General features: G+C 42.4%; 1 protein-coding gene across 1 annotated transcript in view; it reads left to right on the top strand.

Annotated features, from left to right (window-relative positions):
- sap30bp (SAP30 binding protein) overlaps window positions 1–22,842 on the top strand; it is a 45,309-nt gene that overhangs the window by 6,089 nt on the left and 16,378 nt on the right. The window contains exon 4 of the mRNA XM_078401863.1: window positions 8,350–8,392. Coding sequence (XP_078257989.1) covers window positions 8,350–8,392 — 43 coding nt within the window. The remainder of the gene's footprint in view (window positions 1–8,349; window positions 8,393–22,842) is intronic.

The following is a 22,842-nucleotide window of genomic DNA, read 5'->3' as shown; positions in this document are numbered from 1 at the left end:
CAGAGGTGACGTTCCGGTCGGGACCCTGATTCAGACTGTTACCAGCAATCCACCTATCATTTGCCAGTCTGAAGAAAGGTTCCGAACGGAAACGCCGCCTATCTGTGTTCTGCAGAAATACTGCTTGACCCACTGGTTTACTCCAGTACTTTGGGTCCTTTACGTATCTGTTGTTCCTTGTGTCTACAGGTTAAGAAAGGAGTTGGGTTGCAAGTGGTCCCACGCTGAATGGGACATCTGGTATTTAACTGAGAAAATGGTTTGTCTGTATATAAATGTGTGACAGCCTTTTTCTTATTTTGCTCCGTCTTCTCCCCAAGACGATATCTGTCCTTGACCCTGCCATGAAACATAAAAGCCCAGGATTCTGTGGTCAGCAGTGACCTTGTTGTTTTGCCTTCTGACCATCAAGATCACCTCTGTGATCATCCTGTTAGGTCTCACAGCGGCTGCCAAAATCCTTAAAGCAAGATGAACCCTGCATGTATGTCCCATATACAATATCCGTTATTTATGAGACAAGTGTGTTGTATCCTTGTATTCCAACAGGTGGCAGTGTTAACCTCCAGTTGGTGGACAATAATGGTCTATGTGTAATCATCCGGGATGGAGTCATGTTCTAATCTTTGATGCACTTCGGCGCCACTTTCTTTGATACACACCCAAGTCCAGCTGTTAGTGATGCCAAACTGAGAATCCACTCTGTGGATACTCTCTTTGCTCCCATTCACTAGAAAGAGTTGGGATTTGCCAGGTAAATTATCTCCTGACTCTTGTAGAAACATAGAAAATAGGTGCAGGAGTAGGCCATTCGGCCCTTCGAGCCAGTACTGCCATTCAATATGATCATGGCTGATCATCCAAAATCAGTACCTCGTTCTGGCTTTTTCCCCCATATCCCTTGATTCCCTTAGCCCGAAGAGTTAAATCTAACTCTCTCTTGAAAACATCACGAGTGACCTTGACAAGCACTTTTTAGGTTATTGCAGTGCTGAGTTCCAGGAGTCAGTACTGAACCAAAATCAAAGACTGTGTAAATTGTTAGCTGGCCAGGATACAATGATTGAGTAGTTCCTCGGTCAATCAGACTTTGTGACCACATCACTGTTACTGGCTGAGATTGGTATTATGGGCATGATTTATGTGTCACTTTCTTCCACATAGCAGGTTTTGAAGAAATGTTATTCGTTTCTCTTTCCTCTATTCTTTGAATAGACCGTTTTCTCACTGAATAGACTTCCTTACAATATACTGCTTACTATGAATGGAATATTTTGTTGTACCCTGTTTCCAACACATTGGCACAGTATTATCAACATATTGTGAGGAAAAAAAGTTGGATTTTATTTCCAGTCTTGTTGATCTTGTAACATATCTACTGGACCTTGGGGTAAATGAGAGCTGCAAGAGCAAGAGCAGGCCATAAACTGTGCAACCCTGTGTACTATTTTACAGCTGGTGATTGATCCTTCATCTGAAGTCCACTGTCTGGTTGATACCCACCTCCCTCATGCTTTCAGTATCAGACTTGAATATATTTTGATAAAGTAATGGTAAAGCAGACAAAAAAAGTAATCCATAGGCCTCGACTAACAATCCAGATATTCCAGTTCAAATCCCACCACTGAATAAAATATTTATAAAACTTTAAAATGCTGGAAAATGGAACCTTCATCTTTCATGAGAAAGAGAAAAAAAGCAAGAATAGTATGAGATCAAAATGGTTCATGAAAACTAACTTGTTTTCTTCATTTCTCAGTTCTGTCAAATGGTCTTTGACCTGAAATTTGTTGTTTAGTTTGGTTTAGAGATACAGCAGGAAACAGGCCTTTTGGCCCATCAAGTCCATGCCAACCACCTGATCACTAAGGGCAATTTACAGAGGCAAATTAACCTATAAATCTGCACTTACTTGGGATGTGGGAGAAAGCCGCAGCCACCAGAGGAAATACACCTGGTCATAGGAAAAACGTGCAAACTCCACACACAGCACACGAGGTCAGGATTGAACTTGGATCTCTGGCGCTGTGAGGCAGCAGCTCTACCAGCTGCGTTGCTGTGCCACCTAAATGCTAATTCTGCTTCACCTTCCACTGATGCTGCCTCATATCCTGTGTTTCTAGAAATTCTATTTTTATCTTAAATAAAATGACAGCTGTAACAGCTGCCAGCTGTGCAATTTAAATTCAGTTAACTTAAAAAATAAACATACATTAATTATAATGATTGGCCATGGAGCTACAGGATTGCCTGAAAACTCCATTGTGTTAACACATTTTCAACAGGGTAAGAAATATACGATCCATACCCAGTCTAGTCAATGTGTGATTCCACTAAAGAGCCTCCACTCGGTTCAAGGCTAATTAAGGATGAGCAGTAAACGCTGGTCCTTTCAGTGATGGTCAGACCCATCAAAATTAATCAATTATAAAACAAGCAATAATGATAGTCCAGAAGTCTTCTGAGGTCGAGTGATCCAAGGATTCACAGCTCAGTGAGTGATGGAATATTTCCCCACAGTCCGAGATAGCCTAAACCTATCCTGAGACTGAATAGTTATAAGAATATTTGGCCAGAGATTGTCTCCACTTGTCAATTCTTTTCCGAATCTTGTACTTTCAATGAGGTCACTTTTCACTTTATAAGCTGCAGTGAACAAGTCCATTCTGTTCATTCCAGGATGTGTTGCTCATGTTGTTTTATTTTGTTGAATCTATACCACACTGCCTTCGAGGTTGTGGAAGCCTAAACTGTAATGGTACCCAGATATGGTCGCAACAAGACCCTGTACAATTGCAGCGAGACTTCCTTACTCCTGTCCCCTGATTTCCAGCTGTACTCTCTCCTTATTAATCATCATTTTAAAAGTCCTTGCTCTCATTAGACCCTTGGTTACCCACACTTGCTGTACATGTATTGTATCATCTGCTGTGAAAATATGTGCAAAGTATTTAACATCCATTTCATCAGTTCGTATTTTTTACTACCTCTGAGGGACCCTTGTTTACTGTTCTGACCGTCTCATTGCAAAGTTTTATAAGATCCTTTGTGAAATCATTCTCGTATTGTCCTTTATCAGTATTTTTTGGCTTCTAAAAATTCCTCCAACTTCTTAGTCATTTTGTCTTGGAAAACTGTAAGCCTTGACCCAATAAAATCCGTAAGTTGTTCCATTGGCTAAAGAAAGGTTACACTTTCCACAAAGTTTTTACTTCATTAAATATAAATATGTTGAGAATTATGGAATATTCCTCCATTGACAAACCATTTAATTCCCCAACTTTCCTTTGCCAACTGAACCCTCATATGTTCTAGAAACATCGAAAATAGTTGCAGGAGTTGGCCATTTGAGCCAGCACCCCCATTCAATATGATCATGGCTGATCATCCAAAATCAACCATTCCTGCTTTCTCCCCATATCCCTTGATTCTGGTAGCCCTAAGAGCTATATCTAACTCTCTCTTGAAAACATCTAGTGAAATGGCCTCCACTGTCTTCTGTGGCAGAGAATTCCACAGATTCACAACTCTGGGTGAAGAAGTTTTTCATAATCTCAGTCCTAAATGGCCTACCCCTTATTCTTAAACTGTGACTCCTGGTTTTGGACTCCCCCAACATCGGGAATATTTTTCCTGCATCTAGCCTGTCCAATCCCTGAAGAATTTTATATGTTTCTTTTAGATCCCTTCTCGTCCTAAATTCCAGTGAATATAAGCCCAGTCGATCTATTCTTTATATACTTGCTTTAAGCTCAACTCAAATTCTGAGTTAAGTTTATTATTGTCATGTGTACCTAGATACAGTGAAAGGCTCTTTGTATGCTAGCCAAACAAATCAGATAATATTAATAATACAATCAAGCCAAACTCAAGTATAATAGGTAGAATGAAAGGAAAGGTACAGAGTGGAGAATATAGTTCTCAGCATTTTAGTGCAACAGTTCCAGAGACAAAGAACAATGTTCTCAATGGGGTAGAGAAGAATTGCATTGTACCCTAGCTTATGGAGGACCACTCAGAAATCTGATATCAGGTTCAAGCTTCTGTACCGTCTGCTGTTTCGGTGCAGGAAGAAGGGGTAATGACCAGGGTGAGACAAGTCTTTGATTATGTTGGCTGCTTTTCTGAGGCATTATGAAGTGTAGATGGATTCAATGGTGGGAAGTCTGGTCTACATCTACAACTCTCTTGATTCAAATAATAGAGAATGACCACTTGTAAAGTCCCAGCTGATTTAGAGAGTAGAGGCATTTGTGTGCCTTCTTGACTGTTGCATCAATGTGGTTGGTCTGTGACAGATCATTGGTAATATTAACGCTAAGGAACTTGTAGCTCTCATCTATTTCCACTTCGGCACCATTGTTGTTGATTTGGGCATGTACTCCACCATGCTTCCTTGACTCCAAAACTGGCTTATTCATCTTGCTGACATCGAGGGAGAGGTTATTGACCTGACACTAAGTTCTCTATCTCATTCCTGCACTCCATCTTGTCTTTGTTTGTGATTCAGCCCACCATAGTAGTGTTGTATGCAAACCTGTAGATGGAATTAGAGCCAATTTAGCTGGACAGTCTTTAGTGTATAAGTATAGTAGGGGACTGAGAACACATCCTTGCAGGGCACCCGTTTCAACCCCAGTGATCTCAGCAAAACCTTATTCCTTGAAGACTGTCCACGAAGACTCGAGCAGATCTCGTGCATGTATCGGCTTGCATATTCTGCTTCGGTGTGGGCCAAGACAAGTGGATCCTTTTTTCTTGTTCCAAGAACCTGTCTAGTCATGTTCTCCTTAATCCTGCAATAGTCTTCTGGGCTTGTGGTCATGTTTGCAGAGAAAAGTAGCAATCCCATGGCTATACTGTCCCTCTTTCCTACCACCATCCACTACCATCCCCAATGGTGCCATGGTCCAACTGTCTGCAGTCCATAACATGGAGGGACGGGAGCCTGGACAGGGAAGAGCTTGGCAGTGAACATACGCAATGTCATACACTATGTTTCTCAACTACTGACTTGGCTCTTGATGCGAAACAGTTTAGCTATCACAAACAAATGTCCATGAAGGGACTGCAAGTTTCTATCTGCTAGATGTAATACAGGAAAGTGCGGTTCTTTAATGATGCACATAATTACTGCTCCTTTAGTGGCAATGTGGCCTGTGCACATCTTCACTTGCTGCCCCCTAATACAACATATACATAAGAAATTCCAAACCTCGATATTGTTACCTTATCTTTTAGTTTAGTTTATTAGTTTAGTTTATTATTGGCACATGTACCGAGTCACAGTGAAAAGCTTTTTGTTGCAGGCTATCCAGTCCACGAAAAGAGTACATGATTACAATCGAGCAGTCCAGCATGTACAGATACAGGATAAAGGGTATTACGTTTAGTGCAAGATAAAGTCTGATTAAAGATAGTCTCCAATGGGGTAGATGGGAGGTCCAATCTCTAGATGGTGAATATTTGATCTCAAACATTGCACTGGAAGAGCTTACAGCACACAGCACCGACAAGGTTTCCAGCAAATCGTTTTATACATTGCAGGATCAGCTGGGACTTTACAAGCGGTCATTCTCTATTATTTGAATCGATGAATGGAAATGCTTTGAGCTTGCAGCGTGAAATAGGGTTATTTGGGGTCTCCTCTCCACATTAGTAAATAGCTCCTGGCATTTTTACCTGCTGACCTGGCATTTAATCGCGCTAATGACCAAACTCATCAACACTTTCTATTTGTTTCACCCATTGCTCCTCTTCAGGAACCAATAATTTCCTTCCCACGCCTGACAAATCAAGCAGGGCTTATATTTTCAATTTCTTTCTGACTATTATAAGTCCAGTCACGACTCTCAGCGCCACCTCCCCATTAAAGTTGTCTTTTGATCTTAAATCATTTATCTCCTCGGGCCACTTCCACACTCTGCCAAGCACAACCTTTCCAATTTCCTACTTTAATTTAGGCTGTGTAAATTCAACTTGGGTTTAGCTTTTTCGTTTAGTTTCGGGATACTGCGTGTAAAATACTGCGTGATTGTGAATGGCATGCCAACTAGCAGCCCCTACACTAATTCTAGGGACAATTTACAGAACTCAATTAAACCTGTACGTCTTTGGAGGAAACTGGAGCACCCGGAGGAAACCCATGCGGTCACAGGGAGTACGTACAAACTCCGTACAGGCAGCACCCGAGGTCAGGATCAAACCCAGGTCTCTGGCGCTGTAAGGCAGCAACTGTGCCACTGTGCTGCCCCTAGTGAACAGAGCAAGCCCTATTCCATCTCCTTGTTCCAAAAATCAAGTTAATATATGGTCTCCAGATAAGTGACTTATCAGATAGGTCTTCTCAACTTGTACTCGGCCAAGAGTAATAGCTTGCATTCATTACTCCCCTTCAAACCTTTCATTGCAATGAAAGTCTTGATCAGTCTTGAATGTGATAATGGTAAGGTTAATCACTAGAGCCTTGCATCAGTTTGTTAAATCCAGCAATCATCCTGGTTACTTCACCCTAAAGCTTTTCAAACCCTCTTTGATATAAGGTGTCAAACTTACCAAGACCTTTATTTCTTAAGAAGCTTGAGGAGATTCGGCATGTTGCTGAATACTCTATTGAATTTCCAGAGGTGAACGATGGAGAGCATACTGAGTGGTTGCATCACAGCCTGATTCGCTCATGAATGAAGAAGGCTGTGGAAAGTGGTGGACATTGCCCAGTTCACCTCACCACCATCAAAGGAATGTACAAAGGGTGCTTCATCAAGGCAGCTAATATCATCAAAGGCCCTCATCCATGCTCCCTTCTCATTGTTAAAATCAGGAAGAAGCTCCAGGATCATATTGAATGGCGGTGCTGGCTCGAAGGGCTGAATGGCCTACTCCTGCACCTATTTTCTATGTTTCTATGAGCCTGAGAAATGTTACCTCCAAGTTCAAGAACAGCTTTTACTCTTGAACTATCAGATTCTTGAACCACCGTGCCCAACCCTAACCACAATCCATCCTCAGCACTGAATCACAATGGACTTTGCACTACGTTAGCTCTGTACACCTTGTTTTTGCATGGGTTTACCTTTTCTCGTACCCACCAGATGCGTTAAAACCATCTTTTGACCCCTTGTTCATGGATCACAAAATAGGGTTTCCTTACATTATTACCTGTTCCTCAGTACATCTGCTCATTACTGTATTCTGGGGCTCAGTAAAAGTGACTGTGTAAACACATCGCACTGCTACACTTGGGTGACTGGATCTGCACAACTATCCATTATTCAGTGAGAGTGATTGTGCCTGCTCGTTGTATCCTATAATTAGTCTGTCATTGTATGTTCTCATTGCAGTCCTGTGTTCAATGAGAGTATGCTTTAATTAATGGCTGCATCTGCACCTATCTTTTATTGACCATTTAATATGCATTAGCTCTTGTACATTTCAGTACAATTATTACACTTCCTTTAAGTCTTTCTAAACAAGCTGAAACAGACCGCTTTAATACCTGTAGCTGTGACTAAGAAAATGCCACAGATGCTTAGGGAGGGAGTGGCTGCAAGTGAGTCCGTTTCTGCACAGAACAGATGACTGAACCTGCTGCATAGAATACAGTAAGGTACAACAAAACTGCGACACCATGAGTTTTCTTGGCTTCCATCAATCCCATTCTGATGAACAATCCCTAACACAAAATGTGGACTCTTTCACTGACCCCCACTGATACTGCCAGACCTGCTGAGAGCTTACATAATTCTATTTTTGATTTAGACTACCAGCACCTGGAGTTTTGTTGTTCCAGTCTCTTTTGTGTTCTGCGTTGCATGGAGTAACAGAGTTTATAATTCAAACCAGAATTGTTTCACACAGTGTGTTAATTTTATTAACATTGTTTTCTTCCTCCGCCCTGTTTCCAGTCACTGGCTGGTACGGGACAGAGCGACTAGGAAGAATGAACCCAGGCTGCATATGGGGTAATTGAGCTACAGAAGGCCAGAGAGTCGATTTAAATTTGATGTTCAAGAGAACTTTGCAGAGCAAAGGCAGGCCAAAATCTGCCATGCTTCTTTGTCAACAACAGACCACAAGCTCAACTGGGCCACAAACATGGAGAACATCAAAAAACTGCAGATACTGGAAGTAAAAGATAAACGCAAAGTGCTGGAGTAACTCAGCGGGTCTGGCAGCATCTCACGAGAAAAGGAATTGGTGACTTTTTAGGTCAAGACCCTTCAGACTCAAACTGAACAGCCTAAAATTCCACATACGCAGTGTGCACCCTGAACACCCTGAGTACTGCATGAGATGCAAATGTGGACTATATGTTATGACTAAGGCACGTAATCTCAATTTCTTTTTCAGGAGTTCCCCGACGTAGAAAGGAAGAATCCTCAGGAACTAGTTGGTATGTATTTGTGTCAATGGTGGGGGAAATTATGCAATGATATGACCTTAGGGGGTATTTATTTCACGAAATGCTGGAGTAACTCAGCAGGTCAGGCAGCATCTCAGGAGAGAAGGAATGGGTGACGTTTCGGGTCGAGACCCTTGAATACCCATGGTTGGCAACAGGAAGGAAGGGGTGAATCAAAAAAGTTACAAAATTAGTTGCATCTTTTGAGTTTTATTAACAGCAGGATTACGAGAAGAAATATTAGGTTCTGCACTCTTGATGGAGGAAATAAATGAAACAGCGACATTTTTATTTCACAATAGTGAGGATGCAAGTAACATTGCTATTTGGCACTGAGACGACTGTGTTTTCAATTGAGGAGTTGTTTTTTTACCCTGTGGGCACATGGGTAAGGAGATGATTCTTGTATTTCTAAGTAGGTGGAATTTTGCCTGCAGGGATGCCAACAGGTTTATTATGCCTGTGTGTATCTGAGGTGCTGAATCTTTTACCGAAGTAGAGCTGAGATGATGGAGATATCTATGTATATGACCCGACCCACAATACCAGAAAGCAATCTGGTCAATCTTCACTGTAATCAGACTGTAGCAAATAGATCTTTTCCCCGTCCTTTTGCTTTGAACATGGTGGAAGCGTATCTGTTGTGGCTGATATAAAGAAGTGTTTGTATTTATATAGCACTCCTGTACATCCTCAGGGCATTCAAAAGCTATCTTAGCTGATGATAGAAGTGCAGTCTGTGGTTTTTATCAGCAAATGTGGCAGGCAATTTGCGTACAGATAAACCACACAAAGACCAATGAGATAGATAATTGATCACCCCAACTTTGTTTACCCATCACACCTGTGCTTGTAATCTCGCCCTCCATCATCGTCACAGTTTTAATATCATCGGACTTGCATGCAGACTCCTGCAACACACATATTCTTTTTTTTTTCCCCAACCACACAATCTCTGCAGCCTCTTCCAAACTTCCAGACTCTCCTGCAAGTCATCCATTTTTCTGCATCTTCCAATACTCGCCTTTAGAGCATCCGCTGTTTGAATTCCTTCAACACTGCCGGCACTGCTGGTGGTGCTTTCAATTACGGCCTGACTACCTGACCCAGCCCAGCATGACCCCACTGCCCGACCCGCTGAGCTACTACAGTATTTGATGTCTTTCCTTGGTAAACCAGCATCTGCAGTTCTTTGCTTCTACATTTTGACTGCCCCACTGTATGTGTTGTGTTCAGCTGCATGTTCTGATAAAACATTCAGTTGCAGGTCCAGCCAGGACGCACTGTGTCTTCCCTCCTCAATATTTTATGCAGCTCAAATGACTAGTGTGGTCGTGTCACATGCATTCTCTTCTCATAGTCAAAAGCACTGTATGTGTAGCACACAAACTTATTTTGTCCAGTGTACTGCAGATATACCACAATTGGATCCGGTATGAAAAACACTATGACTCAGGTTGGATTTGGATTTATAGAGCTGTATTCAGCACAGAAACAGACCCTTCAGCTCAACATGCCATGCTGCCTAAATTGGCATACTGGGCTGGTCCCATTTACATGCATTTGGCCCACCGCGCTCAAAATCCTATCTATCCGTACAAATGTCTTTTAAAAACCATAATTGTATTTGTTTCTCTAGCTTCTGGCAGTACATTCCAAATACATGAGTGCAAAACGTTGCCTCTGAGGTTCCTCTTAAATCTTTTCCTTCTCACCTTAAGCAGATGCCCTCTAGTTTTAGAATCTTGTACCCTTGGAAAAAGACAGTCAGTGTTCACTTTATCAATTGCTGGAATCAGGTTGGGTTTGAGTCAGATTTTGTTTTTGTAACCAAGCACACCTCTGGTTTCTCTCTGTTTTTCTCTTTGTTTTAATCCTTTTAAGATGGTCCATAAAGTTTACCTAAAATTGGCCAAATCTTTGGATTAAGATCTTTTAGAATGATTTGACATATTTTAGAGATTTTTTTTATGATACTCCTGCTAATCACCTTGGAATATTTCAGTACATTGAGAGAGGCTACACAAATGCAGGTAGTTGTTAAATTGCTTTTGCAGTGCAGGGTGAGTAAGTAATATTGATGAAGACACAGGAAGATTCACCTTGTCAACAAAAAATGCTTTGGAATCATGTAAAACGATGCAAAAGGACAGATTGGACTTTTCACCATGGTTCAAAATAAAGGTGGCACTGCAATGTGTTAGCCGAAGTTGTTTTGAAGTCATGGAATGACCACAACCTTCTAATTCAATGGTGACAATCAAGTCTATTTCTATAGCAATGTCCTGAGTAGGAACCTTGATTAGGCATGTGAATTATTCCGTAGAATACCTGTTGCTAACTATGTCACTCTGCTAGTGCTTTCCTTATGTTTCTAAGGATCTGGGAACAGATCAGAGATTCAATTGAAAGCAGCTTCATAACAAAACTATAATGAAATATTGCTGCTGCCTGTCATGGCATGTTCAGGCTCGGCATCAACTTAAAGTGCAAGTCCCAATGCAGAGATGTAAGCAAGTATTCCAACCTGGCACTTCAGTGAAATACTGAAGAGTGTCCACACAGTGAAAATTATTGCCTCTTAGGAAAAGTTTCCAATCAAAAATAATACAAATAGATGCTTAGATGCCACCATTATTGATGGTTTTTTTGGTGGATGCATGTTGTTCCATCCTAACTCTCCATGATCCAGTTATTTGCCTCTCCAATCTCCTCAGTCCACTCCACCCCATCTCCTCGCCGCCCTCCCCTTCCCTCCTCCTCGCCTCCCTCTCTTCCTCACCTCCCTCTCCTCCTCGCGCCCCTCCCCACCACCCTGCCCTCCTCACCACCTCCCCCACCTCTCCCCCTCGCCACCCTGCCCTCCTCTCCCCCTCCATAATTCCTTCCTCTCCCCCTCGTCCCGTGTGACAATAGACAATAGGTGCAGGAGTAGGCCATTCGGCTCTTCCAGCCAGCACCGCCATTCAATGTGATCATGGCTGATCATTCTCAATCAGTACCCTGTTCCTGCCTTCTCCCCATACCCCCTGACTCCGTTATCCTTAAGAGCTCTATCTAGCTCTCTCTTGAATGCATTCAGAGAATTGGCCTCCACTGCCTTCTGAGGCAGAGAATTCCACAGATTCACAACTCTCTGACTGAAAACATTTTTCCTCATCTCCGTTCTAAATGGCCTACCCCCTTATTCTTAAACTGTGGCTCCTCTTCCCTTGCCGCTCGCCCCATTTTGCTCACATCATTTCCATTTCACCACTCATTTATCTTCTCAGAACAGATATATTAGTCTTGGAATGCAGATTGATACCAGAACAAATTAGAAAAACAACGTAATGCAGACATTTCCAGACCAAGTTTATATTCCCATAACATAGAAAATTAACAGATGATATCTTTTTTTTTGGCGAATGTTAAGTATGTAATGAATAACTGTGCTCTGTAGGACAAAAACAGAGGGGAACAAACGTATACAGGGGGCATGTTAATAATTGGAGATTACTGATCGAAACAAAAAAATTATAACTGGGGCAGAGGATCAATTGAAAATTTTAACATTTAGAGAAATTTTTGCTTGCTTTGAATACCAAGTGTCATGAAACCCAGGCATTTGGATGGAAGTACGTTATCTAATTGAATGTAGGTACATGCTCAAGGATCTGAACGGTCTGCTCCTGATCCCATGTGCTTGTAATCCGGATGTTAACATGTCCAAGCATGATGCCACGATGAGTTATAGCTGCTGAGTCAATGTTTTTTCACAGTAGGTGAAACAAAGCCATAGAATGAGGATAATCCAATTTTCAGTTCTGGCATGTAAGGTTAGTGCCAGTTGCCATCAATAGTTGAGCAACAGGGAAACCTGCCAGCATTTTTGATTGTAGTCAACTCAAGGTTTGAGTTATTTTGGTTACCCATCAGGCTGCAGGTCTGTGACCAGTGTGTTCCGTGCTTGGACCTCGGATGTTTGTGATTTTATATATAAACATCTTGGACATGAATGTAGATGGGTTGGTTAGTAAGTTTGTGGACAGCACCGTGGTGGCACTGTGCTGCAGCTTGTAAAGCCGTTGCCTCACAGGACCGGAGACCCAGGTTTGATCCTGACCTCGGTTGCTGTCCGTGTGGAGTTTGCACGTTCTCCCTGTGACCATGTAGGTTTCCTCCAGGTGCTCAGGTTTCCTCCCACATCCCAAAGGCATACTGGTTTGGAGATTAGTTGGCTTCTGTAAATTGCCCCTGGTGTGTAAGGAGTAGATAAGAAAGTGGGATAACATAGAACTTGTGTGACTAGGTCGGCGTGGGCCGAGGGGCTGTTTCCTTGCTGTTTCTCTAGACCAAAATTGGTGGTGTTGTGGACAGTGAGGAAATTTGTTGAAGGATACAGCGGGATTAACCAAAACTAACAGAAATGGGCAGAGAAATGGCAGGTGGAGTTCAATCTGAGCAACGCGAGATGTTGCCTTTGGGAGGTCGAATGAAAGAGGAAAGTATAAGGATAATAACAAGGCTCTTAATAAACAAACTCAATGCCGCCATTTATTTCAAGAGGGCTTGTATACAAAAACAGGGATGCAATGATGAGGCTCTATCAGGTGCTGGTAAGGCCGCATTTGGAATATTGAGAGCAATTTTGGGCACCATATCTGAGGAAGGATGTGCTGGCTCTGGAGAGGGTCCAGTGGAGGTTTACAAGAATGATCCCAGGAATGAGTAGGTTAACAACCTATGATGACCGTTTGTCGGCACTGGGCCTGTACTCGCTGGAATTTAGAAGAATGAGGGGGGACTACATTGAAACATACAGTATAGTCAAAGGCTTGGATAGAGTGGATATGGAGGATGTTTCCACTTGTGGGAGAGTCTAGGACTAGAGGTCATAGCCTCAGAATTAAAGGACTTTCTTTTAGGAAGGAGATGAGGAGAAATTTCTTTAGTCAGAGGATGGTGAATCTGTGGAATTCTTTGCCACAGAAAGCTGTGGAGGCCAAGTCAGTGGATATTATTAAGGCAGAGATAGATAGATTCTTGATTAGTACAGGTGTCAGAGGTTATGGGGAGAAGGCGGGAGAATGGGGTTAGGAGGGAGAGATAGATCAGCCATGATTGAATGGCGGAGTAGACTTGATGGTTAGAATGGCCTAATTCTACTCCTATTCCTTATGACAAAGGGATCTTGGGGTTCATGTCCGTATCCTTAAAGTGGCAATGCAAGTAGATAGAGTGGTAAAGAATGTCATGGTATGTATGCTTTCTCTCGTCAGTTGGGGCATTGAGTATAAAAGGTTATGTTGCAATTTTATGACATTTAGGTTGAGCCACGTGTGGAGTGATGTGTGCAGTTCTGGTCGCCCCATTACAGGAAGGATGTGGAGGCTTTGGACAGGGCGTAGAAGAGATTTACCAGAATGCTGCCTGAATCAGAGGGTACTGGCTATAAGGAGAGGTTGGACAAACATAGATTGTTTTCTCTAGAGTGTCAGAAGTTGAGGGTGGACCTAATAGAAATATATAAAAATATGAGAGGCGTAGATAGGGTGGATAGTCAGAAGCCGGAAATATCAAAGACCAGAGGCCATAGCTTTAAGGTCAAAGGAGGAAAGTTTAAGGGAGATGTAGAGGGTGTTTTTTTTCACATATAGAATGGTGGGTGCCCGGATCGCACTAACAAGGGTGGAGGTGGAAGAAGAAACGATTGTGGTGTGCAGGGGACTTTTAAATGGGCACGTGGATATGGAGGGATATAGGTCATATGCAGGCAGAAGAGATTAGTTTAACCTGGCATTATGTTTGGCACAGACATTGTGGGCCAAAGGGCCTGTTCCCGTACTGTACAGTTCTACACTGAAGATAGACGCAAAGTGCTGGAGTAACTCTGGGTCAGGCAGCATCTGTGGAGAAAAAAGATGGGTGACGTTTCAAGTTGGGACCCTTCTTCAGACTACACAACCTGAAACGTCACCTATCCTTTTTCTCCAGAGATGAATTACTCCAGCATTTGGTGTCTTTGGTATATACCAGCATCTGCAGTTCCTGTCTGCAGAGTACAGTTCAATATTCACTTGTTGTATATTCTCAGCCCTGCTGAATCAGCAGAGATCATTGAGTAACATTATAGATTTCCTACTGTAGGTGAGAGACGGGAATTGTATAATTAGTCAAGAAGGTGAGCCAGTGATTTTCTTTGTGGCCAATGACTCTGCGTCTTGCTGAGTGTGCAGCGCACCTCACCTCCGAACCACTTCCGGCCTCGCCACTCCCTCCCGAATGTGTATCTCCAGGCCTTGCATTCTTGCTTTGTATCAGTGTGCAACCTGGTGAATCAGGCTTGTGTGGTTAACAGGACAGGCAGCACACTGGGTGTGGTCCTCGGTGATCAACACCGCTTCGTGCTCCTTCAGGAGAGTGAAGTCGCTGCTGCAGGCAGTAAACGTTTGCCTTTTGCAGCTGGCAGGAAGTTCCTTTTAGGGCGTTGTCAGAGCAACAAGCTCCCCAGTCTCACTTCGCCACACCTGGGAAGTGCTGCCAATTTAGACGGCTGTTCTTTGAGAAAGTGCCAGGAGAAAAAAGAATGGACTGGAGGAACTCTGTGGAAAAAATGGGAAAGTGATAAAGTGTAGGAACAAAGTGTTGCCATGGTAGCCCATTGTGCCAGGCTGCTTTTAAACTCATGTGAATCTGTTATTGTGCACATTTGTCTCAAAAGAATATTGCCCGAGGGTGCAAGTGGTGCCCAATCCTATCTTTGTGCAAGTGTTTCAGTGACTAATGGAAGTGAAGAATGGACTGAGCAGACATTTATATGTTCAGAAGGCAGTTCTCGCTCCCTGTTTATTATTGCTACGTGTACCGAGATACAATAAAAAACTTTGTTTGCGTGCTACCCAGTCATATCATGCTAGACATGAGTACAATCAAGCCATACGCAAGTACAGCAGGTAGTGCAAAGAGAAAAATACCATAATGCAGAATATAGTGTATCAATGTTATAGTGTCACAGTTACAGAGAAAGTGCAGATTTAGAAATAAAGTGCAATGGCTGCATCCTGCTTCATTTATGATGATCAGATGAGGGATCAGTTCGGTTTGACAGTAATGTTTCTCCTTGCTCAAATAAACAGGCAACACTCACAACACTCAATTGGCCTTCTGGCACCTCGTCGAGATACAAAGGGGACCATGCAAATTATTTTGCTTCCCCATATGCAGCAAGATATCTTGTCAGCAGTCTGTCCACCAGTCTTGCATATTATCAGTAGGAAATTAGTCAGAACATCCAGGGAAAAACTAGATCTTTTGGGGAAAATAAAATCTTGAATGTATCCAGTAGACAGACTTATCATCTGTTCAGAGAGTCCTGTAGATGCTCTGAAAGACACCGTGAAGTTCCTGTAAGGGAGCTGGGGCTACAAACGCACATGAGCATGAGGAGATTTGATTGTCAATGGTGTTTTGTTGTGGTTTAGCTGCATAAATAGCACAGATTGGCGGTTGATTTTCGGATCAAGAGCAGCATTCATATACACAGTTTAGCAGAATGCAGCCAAGACGGAGTGTGGTATGTGTGTTCATTTCATAAGAAAAAGGGCACTCTGACCACCTTATTTGTTTTTAATCGGGGCAATCAGATTTAGGAAGTGGTTGCCAAGTTATTATAACCATCAGGTAGCAGAAGCCACAAAGCTTCTCCACCGGTTCCACCTTTTAGTGAAATAAGGACTGTTGTAACCCAACCATTTTGACCCAATCTTTCATCGTTACCTCGAATTATCTTTGGCTAACGAAACACATTAATCTTTGACTTAAAAATAACGAGCCCCAACAGCAATTAATATTTATGAAAATCAAAGAAACTGGAGATGTTAGAAATCCGAAATAAAACCAGAAAATGTTGGAAGCGTTCAACAGGTCATGCAGTGTCTGTTGAAAAAAGAAACAGAATGTGACAGGAAATCCCATTCTGTGTCATATTCAACCATGATCAAAGATATTTTAATGGGAAGAATTCTTGGTTCATTAAAATTTTGAAGCGATCTGAACATTAGGATTTCCAGTATTTTGGGGATGAATCTTGGCGTGGTGGACCCACTGTTAGACTTCCTTGTAGATTTGTAAGTCTCGTGGCTAGCCAGAGCTCAGGGAAGGGAATAGATTGTCAAACTTTGAGACATGTCATTGTGTGGTCTAACCTTGCTCCCCTATCTGTGATGCTGCACTGACTGTTGCTCCACTGTTTCCCTCAGCTCAATGACTCTTTCCAAAGTTCACCCTGACAACCCCTCGGTTCCTCATGGCATGCTGGGATATCAGCTTTAATAATTTTTTTAATGTGTTTAAACTTTAAAGTCTAACCAGTTCAGTACGGGTTTATTTTTGAGGCAATTGTGCTCCTGCTGCAAGTTCAGCAAAACCATTCAGAGTCAAGCTTGAAAGTTGAAATGCCAGCTCATTGGCTACTCATGGAACAGTGGTATCAGTTGGGGCAGCAAGATGTGCACAGGGGTTGAAAAATGACAACGTGTTTTGGCAAATTAAATGAAAAATTAAGATTAAGAATTAAGATTAACAAAGATTTTTTTTTTCTCTCTTCACCATAGAACATAGAATAGAACAGTACAGCACAAGAACAGGCTGTGCAGTCCAAAATGTCTGGGCCAAACATGATGCCAAGACCAACTCTTAAATAGACAATAGGTGCAGGAGTAGGCCTTTCACCGTGATCGTGGCTGATCATGCACAATCAGTACCCCATTCCTGCCTTCTCCCCATATCCCTTGACTCCGCTATCATTAAGAGCTTACACATAATCAATATCTCTCCATTCCCAGCATATCCATATGCCTATCCTATTCTGACTGTCTATCCTTTTTAAGCCTCACATAATTTTATATACTTCTATCAGGTCTTCCTGCATCCTCTGGCGTTCCAGAGAAAACATCCAAGTCTGTGCAACTGCTCCCCATAGCTAATACCCCCTAATCCAGCATCTTTCTGGTAAGCCTCCTCTGCACTCTTTCCAAGGCTTCCTTCCTGTTAGATTTAGCTCTTAGGGCTAAAGGAATCAAGGGATATGGGGAAAAAGCAGGAACGGGGTACTGATTTTAAATGATCAGCCATGATCATATTGAATGGTGGTGCTGGCTTGAAGGGCCGAATGGCCTACTCCTGCACCTATTTTTCTATGTTTCTATATAGGGCAAACAGAACTGCATGCAATACTCCAAATGTGGCCTAACCAACGTCCTATAAAGCTGCATCATGACTTCCTGACTCTTATATTCAATGCCCCAATCAATGAAGGCAAGCATACCATACATAAGTTCTGGACTTTGACCTTAAGATCCTTCTGTACATCAATGTCATAACGGGAGTTCCCAAACTTGAAAACTTAGGTCCCCATCTGGCCTGAAATGTTTGTCATGCTGTTCTTGGGGTTGGCTTTGATGTGGTTGTGGGGAATTATAAAGGTTTGCTGGTGGATTTCAGAGGAGGTTTCTCTCAATGATGCCTGCATTGTCTGTAAAAGTACTATTTCCACAGTGTATTCCGAGGGAAGTCTGAGAAACTCCCAAACTCTTTGTCCAAAAAGGAGTCCCATCAGTTTTGTAAGTAAATACCACAACCAGTTATTTGGACCTGTAAGGTTACTAGTGTTTTGGTGGGTAGGATGTGACCAAGAGCAGCCTATTGTATATTTTCCTCGCCCTGAGGCCCTGAATTTCTGCCCACCTAATTGCGAGCTCACTGAATTAAGTTCAGAAAAACAACCTGTGACCTGTAAATTTTAGGGAGGGGTTGATGTTGACATTATACCAGGCAACCAGACACTCTGCAAGTTCAGACTTCTGTTTCGAAATATTCGAAGGTTAATGTGTTCTTGTGGTCAGAGTCAAATTTCTAAGAAAATCAAACAAATTAATCTTGAGTGCAGGGTTGATGAGTTGGTGGGGCTGCTAAATTTACAGTATTTTAATCATTGATTTAATTTGTAAATGGAAATTTGAGACCATTTGTGGATGAAGGTCAGAATTTTTTTTTTTTTTTTTTTTGCTCCTGCACCCCTGGGTGCAACTTGCTCCAGCTGAAGCCCATCATAACACTCCATTCCCTTCCTATCTCACTATTTGTCTGTTGTGTTTACCTTTTCAATCAGCTTATCTCTGTGCCGTTTTGCAAGTGGCTAATAATTCAGGAATTTGCACATTTCCTGTCTGCATACATGTGTCAGCCATGGCCCTGAGTCAGAAGGTCGCTGCAGAAACAAAACCTAGATTGATATCCGTTTGCCGCGCAGCGCTATCAGACCTCCCATCTTTTAATGAGATGTTAACTCAAGCCTCTGTCAGCTTATCGATTGGCATTAAAGATTCTGTGGCACTATTTGAGAAGGAGCAAGGGTGTTTCCAATTTCCTGGACAATATTTACCCCTCAACCAATACCACAAGACATTATTTCGCCATAATTTTACAACCTCAGTGGATGTTATAAAACTGCTGCAGCGTTATTTATGTGACTAGATTTTATGAGCGGTAAAATACCTATGGGCATCTTCAGTTTGTGAAAATTTCTAGAAATGTTTTACATTCAGTTTTGGATTGATGGTATCATATTCCTAGAGTTGGCGAGTTTGGACTAGAAATGCCCATTACATGCATGTTTTAATAAATATCTATTTTCATTTTTAAATGCGCGTATAGATATAAAATCAGATGTATGCAGAGTGTAAAACAACTTGTTTACTAACAAGCCTTGCATGCTCACTGCAATGCCAAATGATAATGTCTGCAGGGAAATACCAACCTCCTCTGTGAGTGAAACAGAGAACCCAATGTCCGTGATGTTCACAATCAAATGTCAAGACAGTATTTCATTTCAGCCAGAGGCTAGCTCAGCAGCCTATTCACCATACTCTTCAAATATGACTGAAACTGTTATTGGAGTCGGACTTTTGACCCTGTACCCCAGCTAGTCCTGGAACATGGTGTTTTTGCAGACCCCCTGGGGCTGTCAATTCAAAGCTTTTGCAAAATAGTTGCAGCCACCGCCCTCTACCAACACCCCTCAGCCTCCATTCCCCAGCCCGTGCCCGCCCCAGCCTGTCCTTCAGCGACTGGCCCGAGCACGTGAACAGGCAGTGATCGTAAGCATCGGCTTCTGACTGGCAGGAGCGTCGGTCTCGCTCGTGCTCTCTGCACTCCGGCTCCCTGCCAGCAGAATCAGCCTGCAAAGGCTTGTCTATTTTCTCCACCCAAACATGCATTCTTTCATATGTGATCCTCAGCAGTGCCAGCTATTTGTTAGGCAGCAATAGCAGTTTGCTTTTTTTATCAGCCCACTTTTTGTAGCAACACATTGAGCCACCACTGGACTATTACGAACAAAATCTGACACTGAGCTACTGGAGGCTTTTTAAATAACAATAGGGCAGTAATATGAATTTTAACAACCAAGATATTAAGTTGGATAAAATTTGCCTTAAATGCATTGAAGGCCAAAAATTCTTCAAATGCGTTTAAGAGAACTGTCCTTCACCAGCACAAAGGAAGTATGTCACGGAACAGCATTTTGAGATAGTTTAAAACAATTAAGCTGGGCAGATGGATCGGATGTCATTTTGGTGAGAGTGGACAGGTCGTTTGGAATTTACGTAATTATGGGAAAGAAGGTAGATATATAGAAAAAGAATATTGCATTTATAAACACATCAAATATGGAAGAGAATCCAGAAACCGGAAAATGTGAGGCCATGGAATTGTTTGTAAACAAGGATGAGAGTTTTGAAGTTGAGCTTTTGCCTAACCAGGAACCAGTGTGGGTCAGCAAACATCGGGTGACAGGTAAATAGGAGAGTGAGAAATGAACATTTAGAGTTGCAGATGAACTCTAATCCATTGAGGATAAATCCAAGAGAGACCAATTAGATGTAATGAAAAGGAACTACAAGATGCTGCTTTATACCAAAGATAGACACAAGATGCTGGAGTAACACAGCAGGTTAGGCAGTATCTCTGGAGAAAGTGGATAGTTGACGTTTCGGGTCGGGACCCTTCTTTAGACTGAGTGGGTTTATGCCCCACTCACCCTACCACAATCAGTCTGAAAAAGAGTCCCGACCCAAAACGCCACCTACCCATTTTCACCTGTGATGCTGCCTGACTCGCTGAGTTACTCCGACATTTTGTGTCTATCTTTGAGACCAACCAGAACTGCACTGACATTGTCAAACCTAGCAGTAACAAAAGTGTTGATGATGGTTTCATTGGTCGATAAGATGAATCAGGATTTGAATAAAGTGTTCCAGCAGCGTAAATAAGTTGGCTTATTGATGGCATTAATACATGGCCGAATGTTGATTCACATAGATGAGACATCATTTAATTAAATATTACGGTTGAAATGTAATAATGCCTGTGGCTACCTAAATGGACAAAAGTCTTGACATTAACTATACTTAAAAATTAACTGTACTTAACCAGATATGGAGTCAGTGTGAGTTATTGAAACCTCCATGATTACATATGGAGGAATGTATGGTGCAGTTTATTTTATGGAAGACGGTGCGACCAAACCCTTGTATTGGTAAGTCCTTCATCCTATTGAAACATTGGGTTCTCTGTCCCGTCTCAACCCGAAACATCACCCATTCCTTCTTTCCAGAGATGCTGCCTGTCCCGCAAAGTTACTCCAGCATTTTGTGTCTATCTTTGGTTTAAACCAGCATCTGCAGTTCCTTCCTACATGTCCCATTCAGGAACACTGACTGGTCCTGTTTCCAAATTTCTCCATGTGCTGGCTACTGATGTAAATGATCCTCATTTTCTTCATGCCTCAATTTATTCTGCATCGTTCTCCCTACACCAAGTTTTACTTCCCTCATTCTTCCATGATTTTGTCCTTTTGTGTCATTTCCCATTCCCCGCACATCAAGTTGGCCTGTTTGCCTCCCCACTGCAAGCAAGCAAGCACCCATCTACACTAATACCATCTTTCCTCACACATCCCATCAGCATCGCCCCACCCTACCGATCCTCCTGCTACACACCTACACTCGGAACAGTTTACAGCAGACATTTAAGCTGACAGCCTTATTTGTAATTTTCTACAATGGCGAACTTGCTCATGCTGATATTGCTTGTGTTATACATTGGCTGCCTTTGTGCCTGAGCTTCTGCTTGTTTGATCCTTCACTGCGAGATGTCCCTATTTTAGCTGCCCACCATCTACCTCCATTTCCTCGATGCTTAGGTTTAAAGTGGCGGGTAACTCCCAGGAACTCTGACTTTGCTCGCCTTCCCAGTGCAGAATTGACGATGATTTTTATGTACTCAATGATTTGTTGATGTGCAGAATTTGTGCAAGGGGCCAAGTGTTCACCTCGATTTCCATGGCAACACAAATACCAGGCTTTTCTCTGCAATTTTTTAAGCTGGTTTTCTTTTCAGTGTTGCCTTCATTCAGCCTGCAGAATTAACTGCACTGGGCAAAGCTCCAATGACTATATGCACAGAGCTCAACTAATTCCCACAGTCTGCTTAGCGAGGCCCAATTTAATCAGACACCAAGAGCACCCATACAGCACAAAGTGGGGGCAGTGCCTAGAGGGAGTGAGAAAAAGGTTTCCCAGAGCTATTAATGTTCTCTAAATCTTCCTTCTGGATAGTAGCTTGCAATGCTCTGTCGGTTGTAGCACATGCCCATTCCCTGAGTTATCATCAGTCATGTCAAGCAATGGTCAGCAGCTCAGGGTCACTTGTCTTGGACAGCTTAATTACATGGAGCAACCCACCAATTGTCTGTGGTGCACGTGTGTGCATTTACATGCTTTGGTGTGTGCGCGCGCATGACATGTCTGTACCTTGTGGTGTCAGACAGAGAGCAACTTAATGGAGCATATAATCCAAGCAGGAGCTGCTGATTTACTTATTAATTACAGAAAGGGAGTTCTAATGGTGACGGCAGGCCCCAAATATTCAAAAGGATTAAAGTTCACTCCAGCACACTGAAACTTCCTTTGTGTGCTGCCCTGTCCCAAGATATTTTTGACAATTAATCTTTGACTTTTCAGCTACTTTTCCAGTTGAGCTGCAAGAATATTTTGCATTAATTTGGGATTCTGTTTCTCAATTCACTTATCCTTTTGGCCCTTAGCACACTTTAATGAGGCACAGTTGAATAATACTCATGTTGCTGAGCCACTAACTCAGGGGCGAGGACTAATGATCCAGGATATGTGAGTTTGGATCCATCATCATGCTTTAATAATTGGGGGTAAAAATACAACTGGGGGGTAAAAAAAATATCATTTGTACGAAAGATCATAAATGTTACAGTTTGTCCCAAAAATACAATCAGTTCATTGATGTTCCATCGGAAGGGAACTAATGCGCTGACCATCGATCACTTGTTCACACCAGTTATATGCTATCCACTCCCTACACGTTAG

This window comes from Rhinoraja longicauda, chromosome 6 (assembly GCF_053455715.1).
Source record: "Rhinoraja longicauda isolate Sanriku21f chromosome 6, sRhiLon1.1, whole genome shotgun sequence".
Lineage (NCBI taxonomy): Eukaryota > Metazoa > Chordata > Chondrichthyes > Rajiformes > Arhynchobatidae > Rhinoraja > Rhinoraja longicauda.
The sequence above is the reverse complement of the archived record's forward strand: the minus strand, read 5'-3'. Positions and strand labels throughout refer to the sequence as shown.